The following is a 12,788-nucleotide window of genomic DNA, read 5'->3' as shown; positions in this document are numbered from 1 at the left end:
CGCTAAAATGTAATTTGAATTCCAAAAAAAAATCTCTGACAAAACTTTTATTCCTGAATTTTATCGCTAAAATGTAATTTGAATTCCCAAAAAAAATCTCTGACAAAACTTTCATTCGTGAAAATTGTTCAGGTCATCGACATACGAAGAAATGAAAGTTAACATTTTTTCCATTAATGTAAAAACCGAGTATTAAAATAAATGTTTGTCCGTTCCCACCCAATTGAGTAAGAGCCTTAATCAATGTAAACACAATCTAATTTATGGTTTAATAGCTGTAATAAGTTTTGTTTACATCGGCGGTATTAAAAGTATGAAATAAACAATACAGCATGACTCATGATCTACGATAATCACGTTTATTGTATTTAGTTCAGTGTAATTTAAGACGAATAGTAATTGTACATCCTACAGTTAAAACGTGGGCAACAGAGCGCAAACATTCAGACAATTTCCGCTTCATTTGTTTCATTGATGTGCAATGGCCTATAAATCTTATACCTCTGTGTGAAAAACACGAATATGTCTGTTGGGTTAAAATGTTCACGAGCATGACCGAAGCTGTTTAAATTAATGCGTGTATACTGTGTATTCAAATTTATTGTTTTGGGGAATTGACTTCAATAGGATGACAGAATAAAAACCGGTTATCACACCCTTGTTAAATGTGTATTGTTGCTATCTATAGTTGATGTATTAGTCAGTGAATTGACTGACTTTTTAAAGTGTGGAAGTTTGGATATAAACATCCAATAAAAAACGGATCTGTTCGTATAAAGGATTATTACAACAAGGTTAGTGGTAAGTTGTGTGATGTTTTTATAAAACTTCAGCATTATTATTATTATTATTATTAAATTATGAGACGTACTGACTGGACATTAAGGAGTTTTTGTGTATAAACTCTTGACAGCCAATGAAAGTGACTCTCTAAGCGTAATATTGGGTGATTGGTTTTGATACGAGTGTATGGCTAAAACTAGATCATTATTATTACAGAACAGAACAGAACAGAACAGAAATATGATTTATTTGGATTTAAACATATTGTTTCTCATCCATACACATATTTTAACACAAAAGGTTGGTAAATAAAAACAATACAGAAACTTAACATTTTAAGACATACAAGTGTAATTAAAGGATAGTATCTGTAAGCGAATTTCTTATTTCATTAGCTTTGCTTATATATGTACACAATCGATTTAACACCGATCTTTTATTCGATGAAAACAACTCAATTTCCACATACTTGGGTTTCTAGTGTAATACGTGCTTATATAACCTTTCCTAATGTCTTTGTAACAATCACATTTTAAAACTAAATGAAACAAATCTTCAATGTCTCTTAAAGCTTTAACACATTATAAACATTGTCTATCTTCTCTATTGACACGTTGCGGTCCATATCGTCCGGTTTTTACACGTAATTTGTGACCAGATACACGCATCCTCGTTAAACAGTTACGCAGTGATTTGTTTGTAACAATGTCCAGATATTGTTCATATTCAAGGTTATGTTTTAAATGTTTATACACTGTCAAAACACCATTATTTTGTAGACTCTCTCGCCATTCTTGCAAGAAATTGTGTATAAATGTCTGTTTAAACATAGGTAAAAACTGCTTAATAATAACACTGTCTGGATAATTCCATACAAAAGTGAAACCAAATTTGTCGAGAATATTCTTAATACGCTACACCAATTTGTTTCCATTAACGTCTCTCGGCGAATACGCTCCATCAAAATACGGTAATTAATCGACATTAGTTTCATATAAACCACCGTAAGCATTTCTTTTAAACGCTATAGTATACATTTGATGAATTACATAATAAGGACAACATTATAAATGTGTTCTTTAATCTGCCTACCTGTGTGATAGTGAACTATTAACATTAACATGTTGGGGATACGTTCCGCCGACCTGGATGAAATATCAGTTTTTATGATTAAATGACAAAACATATCAGATAGCTATTCAACAGAGGATGGTGCATTTAAAATGTTATCCACTTTTCGATTGTTGGGTAATGGGAATGTTAGCTTATTTGTCCTCGCACTCTGGCCTTATTCAACTCGGTGAATGCTCCGATAAGATTGGTAGTCATTTTAGGTTGTTTAGGGACAAAGCGCACAGACAGAATGTAACCCTTGTAAGAGCTTACCTAGTTCTTTAACGTGCATTGGTTTACAGCATTGTCACACGGGACCCCCATTTAACGTCCCTCACAGAAGACGATTATTGTTTCCTTAGTGTTGCGGTGGGGAATCGAACCTGCGACCCCTGGATTGACAGTCAAGTGTGTCACCACACGACAACTGATCAGCCACTGAATGTTATCACTTAAAACAGTTTCTATTATACTAGTCCTGCTATGCCTAGGGGGCATTGTTCACATCAAATACAAAATCGAACGTAGGTTAAATAAAGTGCAATTATTAAACAATTTGATCTCATTATTCAATTATCGGCAAATCCTTTCTATTCAATATCAACATCATCTGCAGTTTTCACTGTCCTGTTAAGTCGCAAGTGTGTTTACAAATCTTACAAATAATTAAGGCTATCTACAACCATTATAAAGTATTGAAAGTCTTTCAAAATAATGAAGATGAATATTGACTTAAAACATGTAATGATCAAATATGAATAACCGAAACTTTTTTTTTCAATATTGTTTTCATAATCAATAATGAAAAAGGAAATAAGGACTCACCACAAATCCTGTTCAAAACATTGATGTATTTCCTATAATATTTCTACTTTACTAGGCTGCAGGAAATCGTTTAATGTCTTATTTCACAACTTTCATAATTTATAACATTCTAGAAAACAAACTTTATGTTCTAGTGTTCTACATTGGATTGTGTACACTGTCCGCTGACTAAGCCTGTCACAGTTTACATCTACCGCTTCATCTGATTAAAATCAGTAACGGCTTATAGCTGATTTACTGAAATAAAAGTAATGGAACACTTGAGAAATTCTACCTTCTCATTGAACAAAACCTTTGTTGACCACTAAAATTGAGTAGCTTGCTTTTCTCGATTAAGCGCTTTCAGGGAATACGGAATGATTTATTTTAAGGCTTTAAGCTGCACTCTCACATTTTATACCGTTTTGACAACTGTTTTTTTTCTTGGTAAGGGCCGATTTTTAAATAAATATCTAGAAACCAGTGTTTTAAGACTGCTGACATAAGATTCGATCGCAGATTTTCATATTTCCGTTCGAAAAGTATTGTTGGTTTAAAACGTTACCAACAGAAAAATGCATAAAACATCTATTTTTGAACTCAAATATGAAAAATGTAGAGTGGTCAACAGAGCTCTGTTCATTTAGTGGTCAACATTATATTTTACTAGTTGGTAGTTTTCAAATGTAATATAATGTAGATCACAAAAAGAAACTTATAGATTTTTTGTAAGTACCTACACTTGCTATATGGTTAAGCGACTGCGTCGCATCAAACCATCTATTTACAAACTTTCATTGTTTAACCATTTCTGAATCATCTAATGATTGATTTACAAATGCATTATAGTTAATTTTGCTTTGGGTTGTATATATTCGAGCTCGATGGACGCTATTTACAAGTTGAGTAGAGTTGATAATATCGTTTGTATCATACATTTGTATCTTGCAGTGTCTTGCAGAAGAGATATGAGCCTGCGGCGCTTACTTGCTGTTCTTCTTTTCTGTGGTTTAGAACAAACGGGTATACGATACACTTTTAATTTTACATCAATATTATAGCGGCTGTGACAAACTACTTGTACGGGTACAAATACGTTTGGACTACTGTTTGTGTACTACATAAAGATAGGTATGTATACGCGATCTTTACCGATTGTGTGCTACGCAAACCAGGTATGTGTTTGTGTAGGCAACCGTGTGTGTACAATGTCAACCAGGTATGTACATGTGTCGGCTAACGATTGAGTAATACGCCATACAGGTATGTGTACGTGTAGACTACTGTTTGTGTACTACGTCATTTAGGTATGTCTACGCATGGGTACTGTTTGTGTACTGCGTCATTCAGGTATGTGTACAAATGTGCTACTGTATGTGTACTGCGTCATTCAGGTATGTGTACGCGTGGACTACTGTTTGCGTTCTACGTCAACCAGGTATGTGAATGCGTGTTCTACTGTATGTGCAGTCCGTCATCCAGGTATGTACACGCGTCGGCTACCGTTTGAGTATTCTGTCATCCAGGTATGTGTACGCGTGGACTACTGTTTGTGTTCTACTTCATCCAGGTATGCGAATGTGTGTGCTACTGTATGTGTACTCCGTCATCCAGGTAAGTAAACGCGTGGGCTTCTGTTTGTGTACTTTTACTACGTCATCCAGGTAAGTGCACATATGGGCGAGTGTTGGTGTACTACGTCATCCAGGTATGTACACGCGTCAGCTACCGTTTGAGTATTTTGTCATCCAGGTATGTGTACGCGGGGACTACTGTTTGTTTTCTATGTCATTCAGGTATGCGAATGGGTGTGCTACTGTATATGTACTACGTCATCCAGGTAAGTGAGCGCGTGAGCTACGGTTTGTGTACTTTTACTACGTCATGCAGGTAAGTGCACATATGGGCGACTGTTGGTGTACCACGTCATCCACGTATGTGTACATGTATGTGTAGCTACACGTAGAGGTTCACGTACACATCGTGTTTCGCAATATCTCTGCTTAGCTTAAGGTGACACTACTTATCAGAAATCAAACTGAACATTAAATTTCGAATATTGTTAATGTTTTTAACACAAATGCCAGCTAAGATGATGGCCTAACCAGTATTTCTATGAAAAACTACAGAAACAAGTACAGATGAAATCGAAAGTTTAAACATTAAGCCCGTTTAATGGCACAGGGTCATCGCCAAAGATATAGAACACAAAAACAAACAATCACAAACCAGAAACATGGAACAACAGCACAAAACTCCACAAACAACACACTACATGTCAATCAAGGATGGTTAGGTACCGCCTTTGAACGGTCAGTTAAATGTAAATATACTGCGGGTTTAAACTAGTTTGTGTGCACAACCTACCCCATATCTCAACAATCCCGAAAAAAGTAAAAACGGGATTGGTAAATCTTATCAGGATGTGCATTAACTTGAGAAAACTTAATAATAAAACAGAAAATAATAAACTAATAGGTAACGCCCAAGCACTTCTTTGCTTAGAGATCCGACTCTGCAGACGAAGGAGTACAATTGAGAGTACCTAATGCAAAACTTTTCAATGATGATGATGATTAAGATGCAGTTATTGTTTGAAACTATAAAATATTCCACCCAGTCTGCCTTAGCAAATAAAATGTTTAAAAGTGTGGGATCAAAGAGTTCCACAATGAAAAGCATCATTTTACTAGAAAGCATTATTGTAAAATAAAAATACAATTTATATTTGTAAACATTTTCTTCACTTAGTAAAAATTTTAAAAAAGTGACGTCACTCTCTGAAACATTCAGAGCGGGCCAAACGAATGAAAAAAACTTTTTTAAAGAAATCAGATATCTGCATTTTTAAAGAAAACAATCAAAGGACTGAAAGCTTAGTTATGTTAGGACGTCATATTCTTTTTTTATAAGGAAAAAAAACTAGAAGGCAAGTACTCTTGCCATTATATTCACGGCTTAAATAAGATCCCAGCAAGCAATTCATTGAGACTATCTGCCCAACCAGCTGCTGGAAATATTTTTGATTTTACGAATTTTCTTTATAAAATCACCATTAAAATCGGGATGAGCAATAATGTGAGCAAGCAGCGATTTAAGACTACTATTGTACCTAGATTCAGTATAATAATGACCATAAACAAATTTTGAGAAAGTTGTCCTTAATTTATAATATCTGTAACCCTGTTTCAGAAGTTTTTTCGTCATAAGTTCACTGCGAGAGCTAAAATGTTTGACATCTGTGCATATTCCAGCGAATCTTATCAACTGTGCAATAAAAACACCATATGATGGTAAACTAGGAGCATCTCCATCTACACTAAGATATCGAACCGTGAATAGACAATATATTATATAACAGTTTCAAAACAGACTTTATTTGGAGCTCATATATTTGATAACCATTGAGAAGCTTCGACAATAATGAAGATACTAAATACCAAGGAGTGTTCATGAAAACCATTGGCTTAGTATAGCTGATTTTCGATCTAACAAAAATAATATTTTACTAGTACCTGTATGAAGTCAATTAACTAGTCTGTCACACTGCAAATGAACTAAAGTAATCAAGATTCCAATGGAATTTGCAGCCTTTTCAGGGCTTGTTGATGTCGGGCAAGAACGTGTCTGTGAAGATGGCTGGGCTGAGATGACAGATAGAGTCTCCCAGGGGACAATCTGTATACAGGTGGTGTATATTACTCCAAAAATCACAATCTTAAAAAACAAAACATTTTCATTTTTATTAGGAATGCAAACGAATGGCAAAATTGATGTTCGAATATTCGGTAATTCTTTCAAACAAATATTCGAATATTCGATTACCAAAATACATCTTTAAAAAGTTGTAGAAAACTATTATAGTATTTGCTGCTAAAGTCATAGCCCTACTTTGTCGTAACCACTACGCGCGGCGTACCCTGAATTTCACCAAATGAGCCTCTGAAATTCCTCATATTAGAAAGACACAACGTAATACATTTTGAAAAATTAAATAACATAATATTTTCATATATATTCATGTGCCTTCATATTTGTACACAATGTGAACTTCTGGTCAAATGGCGTTATACGCCAGTGGAGGGTTTTTCCGTAGGACGAGCAGCCTCGATCTGGATCCTACCAGAAGAGTTGGATACTTTTTTATCCAACTCTTTCTACCAGAAGAAATTTGCTTATATGCAATATTTTCCTCTTTGCTTTGTGTATTTGTGTAAAACATGCCATGGTAAATGCACCTTTTAGGCATTTTGTCGCTACTTTGACAATTCTAAGAGCCCTTTTCTAATTCAAAACAGGTTGAGATGAACACTAAACTAGATAGTGATATGTCTATCATAGCAGGTAAATCTTGGCCAGATACTGAGGCAGTATTATAAGTTACAGGGTTAGTAGGTTACCCACTATGGGATATACGGGGCAAAGGAATCAATGGACCAATGGCGTTGCGTCATTTGTGTTGGAGGCGTGATATAGCAAAACAACTACCACTGGAACACATACATGACTTTGGTCAATCCGTGTTGTATATGAATTTGGTCTCAGTCATAAAGCAATGAATTATATATCTGTGCAGGTCAACACCGCCCCGAAATCTTGGCGTGAGGCCGAAGCCTATTGCTCTGGAAGCATCTCCAATTTGATATCGTTGGACAGGATAAATGACTTTGAGGTGTTCTTACCTAGTACCGAGTCAATATCTCGTGTTGGAGATATCGTGTTTGACAACTGTGAGTATGTTTAATCCTGAAAGGCGCACAATAGAGTTTGATGCAAATGAAATTTTAATGTTTCATGTTTAATTCAATTGACTTTAATAATAAAAATATGACTAAAAAACATGATTTAGGTACATATAAAAATATTAGCCATTCGAGTAGTTTTTTTTATTAAATATCTGCATTGCCACAAATTCCCCAGTTAAAAGCACCATAGCATGGCTAATACTAATCTGTACCTAATTTATATTCATATTTGTATTATGGTCATTAAAGTCAAATGAGTAACACGCTAACGCATTAAAATAAAATTAATTTTGCATCGACCTGTATAGTATTCCTTTAAGAAGATCATATAAATATTTTAAAGTTGAGGGCAGAGGTAGGCACTTAAAATCCGAGCACTGGATATCAGGGCACTGATAAGACTTGCGAACATCCTAAAGTATAATATTATAAGTTACGGGTTTAGTAGGTGACCCGATAAAGGATATATACGGGCAAAGGAAACCATATCGAACATTTTGCCTTATTTTATAAATATTAACTTGTCTTACAGCTCGTGTCTTAATTACACTTTTATTAACGCGCGCGTATTCTGATTCAGCATCACACAAAAATGCATAAAACATTATTAAAGGTGTTTAAACATACAAATATCGGCCGTATAGTGCCGATGTAAGTGTACTAGCCGTCGAAAAGAAAAAAATATATGCAAAACGTCAATGAAAAAAAAGCTAAAATAGGCTAAAAACACTTTGACTAAAAACACAGTTTCAAGTCAAGCAATTTTCTACTTTCCCTTTGTAAACAAGCAATCGTTCAGCTTATACATTCAATAGCTTTTTTGTTAAGGCCTCAAGAAACATAGGTTAAAAAACTGAGGGAACTTTACACGTGTGGCCTTCGGATAGGCGTATTTATATTGCGAGAAAAATACTTACCAGGTGAAAATATCCTCCCGAAAACCCAAAATCTCTTCCAACACCGCCATTTCATTCCGCATCACACATTTCCCTCACTTTAAATTCGGAAAACACAAAACACCCCCTGATATGGCTGGTACATCTAATATGTATGTTATTCAGATAAGCTGACGGAATTTTGGAGCGGAATGTACACGTCCAAAGAGGGCCGTCTGATGTGGGATGACTACGGTCCACAATTCGTTCGCAAGTTTTTTCCCGCGAGGTGAGTAAATGGGCTAATGTCATTAATTTTTGTTCCTCCCACTAGGCACTTGACCACTCGGTTGCAGTCAGGTGTGGACGGAAGCAGTATTGTGTTTTACTGTATCTAGGGTGTGTCAATTCAATACCAGGAAACAACAAATAGTTCATGCTCAAGCATTCGATCCACAAAATATTTGGATGACTGGTCACCCAGTATTATTTAATTACTATTTGAAAAGAGTTTGCTATCCAAAAACGAAAATATATCGAAAATAATGTATGAATTCAGTTGTATAGACCTTCAAAAAAATCCAAATAGGTCTGTATACGTCCAAGATTCCTTTAAATAAAGGGACAAAATGCAAACAGTTTCGGCCATTACAAATCGTAAACATGTTTAGCGCCCGGACGGATAGGTTTTCGGCTTCCCGATCGAAAATAATACACATTTTATATGATCAACGATCTTACCAATTATTTCTAATTTCCTATTACTCTGTTCCGACAACAAAACACGAAGTGCAAACATTATGTTTTATACTTTGTACTAGTATTCTGCGCATTTGATATCAGAAAATGATGCTTTATTTGTGATTCCATTGACCAACAAATTTAAAAACAAGTTTCAATTGAACTCATTTTGCGGTGGAACTCTTTGTAACAGCTGAGATTAATAAAAATGGTTCAAATGGACTCAGGAGGCTTTGGTGTCTATATATTTCATAGAATGTCACTCATTTGGAATTTATTGTTTTTCTCGGGGGTTCCGTTGTTTGTTGCAGGATAGTTATATCTAATATTCTTAACTATGTTTTGATTCTAAACATAAACAAAACTTGGTTTGCCTTTATGTATAATTGACCTCTAATCATTAACTTTATGGCCTGGTTATCAGGACGAAATATCCTTTCAAGCATACCAAATTTACATGGGATCATCAGAGATAAACATTTCACAATAAGGTGAAATGAAGCATCAGATTACTAGATTATTTGATGGCTGGCTACCTTAAATGAAGCTTGCACACTTCTCTTATCAGTTGGAATTGGGGACCTAACGAGCCGGACCCTACACAAGGTGCGTGTGGACGGACAGTGCTCGGTACCAGCCCGATAGGTGACACTGGCGACTTTCAGTTTAACGGCAGCATTGAAGTGTCCCTAACGGATTGCACAAGGCCGCTTCCGTTTATATGCAAGAAAGATCCGGTGGAAATCGTTGTTAAAAAAGGTATTGGGTCATTTATCTAACCTTTGATTTTGTTAAAATGTCTTAGATGTTTTTCAAATATGTGCATCGAGGCATCTATGGTAAAATGATTTGTTTTTATTTATGTCTGATTCCCTCAACAATGTACAATTGAATATAATACAGACAGTAAAACGATGACAATGTATCTGTAGATATAACAGACACGCCTACACAACATTATACTCACATGATATTCTTTAAACGACCAAATGACAACAAACGATTATTTTCGAGTCGCATTCGCTTTTCAAAAAAATATCTCAATACATTTGAATGAATTCTAATTTACAATTATCGTTATAATATACATTTGCTTAAAAGTGATCACGCTTAAATGAATAAACTTTACTTCGGGCTAACAATTTCAGCGTCAAGGTAGATTGCATATAAAATTAAAGTGCAAACAGTATGACAATTAAACTGTTTTAAACAGTCGTTTTCCTTCATGGTAATGGATAGTAAATGAACAATTTACACTGTTATTCAATTTTCATTCTTTCTGTCTTCTTTATTATATTATAATTATTATTATTAGTAGTAGTAGTAGTAGTACTAGTAGTATTACTATTATTATTTATAGTAATGAAATGTATTATTATTATTATTATTATTATTATTATTATTATTATTATTATTCCCCCTTCGAAGAAGAGGGGTATATTGCTTTGCACATGTCGGTCGGTCGGTCGGTCGGTCGGTAGACCAAAGATTGCCAGAGTGATAACTCAACAATTCCTAGACGTATGGTCATCAAACTTGAGACGAAGGTTGGGCCTGACCAGTAGATGACTCGTATTGATTTTAGAGGTCATTGGGCAAATGTCAAGGTCACAGTTACATTGAATGATAAAAGGTTGTCCGAGTGATAACTCAACAATGCCTGCACACATGGCTCTCAAGCTTGACTTGTAGGTGTGGCCTGACCATTAGATGACCCCTATTGTTTTAAGGGGTCAAAGGTCAAGGTAACAGTGACCTTGAAAGAAAATTCGACAAATCCTGGGCATTTGGTCCTCAAACTTGATATGAAGGTTGGGCCTGACCAGAAGATGACCCCTAATGACTTTGGGTGTCATAAGGCCAAAGGCCAAGGTCACAGTAACCTTTATCGCAAAAAAGTTAACATATCTTCTCCCAGTGCTATCTCGACAATACCTGAATCTATGATCATCAATCTTGACATGGAAGTTGGGCCTGACCAGGAGATGACCCTTATTAATTTAAGGAGTCATCGGGTAAAAGGTAAAGGTCACTGTGATCTGGATGCGAACATGTTGTTTGGATGATAACTCGACAATGCCTGCACCCATGGCCCTCGAAGTTAACCTGCGTCCGACCTGTAGATGATTCCTTATGATTTTAAGGGTCATCGGGTCAAAGGTCAAGGTAACAGTGACCTTGAACGCAAATAGCTTGTCTGTGTGATAACTTGACAATGCCTGCACCCATGGCCTCAAACTTGACATTTAGGTTTTTGGTGACTCCTATGGATTTTGAGGTCAATGAGTCAAAGGGCATGGTCATATTAGACTTTATCCTCACACTTGGATTGGCCATAATCTTAAAACTGCCGCACCGGCATTCAATGTCAGTGACAAAAGCAGCTGTCATTTCGGTTCAAGCATATTTTATTCAATAGTCGATATTATCCCGACAACATGGCGCTCAGGGGGAGAGGGCATAATGTTTGACAAACAAACAAGTAGTAGTATTAGTAGTAGTGGTAGTGGTAGTGGTTGTGATAGTATTTACAGTTATTATAAGTAGCAGCAGCAGCAGAAGCATTGGTATTTTTATCATTATTATTATTATTATTATTATTATTATTATTATTACAGCACGCTTCTGCGAAGACAACTGGTATGGAAATCAATATGTCCCAGTGTGTTATCAGATATTCAAAGAGCCACTTCCGTTCCAAGAGGCGCGCGCATCGTGTGAAAGCCACAAGGGGAAATTGGCAGTCGCCTTCACCAACTTTGAACGCAGGATGATTGTGGCGGTGTTTTTATTTTATGAACGTACAGATGAATGTAAGTGATCTGCACACCGATTTTTTTTTCAATTTAACTAAAAGAAGAATAAATATCTTACACCATGGTTCTTATGAAGCATATCGTGTTTAATTGGAAGGAAGATGCAGAAAACATGGTATTCTACCTTATGAGACGATAGTTGATCACTGTAAATTTTTTATCTTTAAGGACCACCAGTCATTTAATATTTGTGCGTTTTCAGCTGTACACGGTTTCATAAATGCATTATTTAGAAGGTAAAGGCATATCATATATTTTTTATACATGTGTAAGTATTAATTTTAGATACGAGTGTCACTTAAATCTTGTTTTCATCCATCACTCGCAAAAATGACATTGTAGATCTGCGTATGACATTCCAAAGTGTGTAGACTAGTTGCTGCAAACAATGGCCAATAACATATGAATTTTAACACATTTTAGACATAAAGGTCACGTTTTACATCTTCAATGAATTTATTCCGAGGTGCATAACCTACTGTTGGAGTAAATCTATTTGGAATACATTTTAACCTACATTTGCGGCTGAAATTCGTTTGCATGGTTTATATCCTCAACATTTCCCTGCCAATATTCTCAGTGTGTGTATACCACGTGATAAATTACGTCATATATGCTACGTCGAAACGCAACATTTTGCATGAAATGAAGACTTAAATCAAAGATAACTTTTTTTTACTACACCAAATTAAATAAAACAAAGGACAGCCTATGCCACTTCAAGAGCCCCGCCTTCGTTTTATTACCGAAGTTTGATTTGGTGATTTGTTTCCTCAAACACATCAACAAACCTGTTTCAAATATAATGTTTTGACAGTGCTCCGTCAGACGGCCGTATTGTGAAACGGTTTGTCGAAGTGTTTGAAGAAACTAAACTCTCGATCAAACTCTGGTAAAGACCGACGACAGGG

At 35.6% G+C, this 12,788-nt stretch overlaps 1 protein-coding gene across 3 annotated transcripts in view; it reads left to right on the top strand.

Annotated features, from left to right (window-relative positions):
• Positions 1-523: 523 nt before the first annotated feature.
• Positions 524-12,788, top strand: part of LOC128241757 (latrophilin-like protein 1) — a 51,642-nt gene continuing 39,377 nt past the window's right edge. The window contains exons 1-7 of one of the 3 annotated variants that reach the window (XM_052958828.1): positions 524-794; positions 3,652-3,723; positions 6,291-6,388; positions 7,277-7,430; positions 8,507-8,609; positions 9,630-9,820; positions 11,680-11,874. In XM_052958828.1, coding sequence (XP_052814788.1) covers positions 3,669-3,723; positions 6,291-6,388; positions 7,277-7,430; positions 8,507-8,609; positions 9,630-9,820; positions 11,680-11,874 — 796 coding nt within the window. In that variant the 5' untranslated portion in view covers positions 524-794; positions 3,652-3,668. Of the gene's footprint in view, positions 802-3,651; positions 3,724-6,290; positions 6,389-7,276; positions 7,431-8,506; positions 8,610-9,629; positions 9,821-11,679; positions 11,875-12,788 lie in introns of all 3 variants that reach the window. The other 2 variants (XM_052958827.1, XM_052958830.1) reach the window with 2 other exon arrangements.

The sequence above is a fragment of the Mya arenaria genome, chromosome 7 (genome assembly GCF_026914265.1).
Source record: "Mya arenaria isolate MELC-2E11 chromosome 7, ASM2691426v1".
NCBI lineage: Eukaryota > Metazoa > Mollusca > Bivalvia > Myida > Myidae > Mya > Mya arenaria.
Note: the sequence above shows the minus strand (reverse complement) of the source record. Positions and strands in the feature narration are given on the sequence as shown.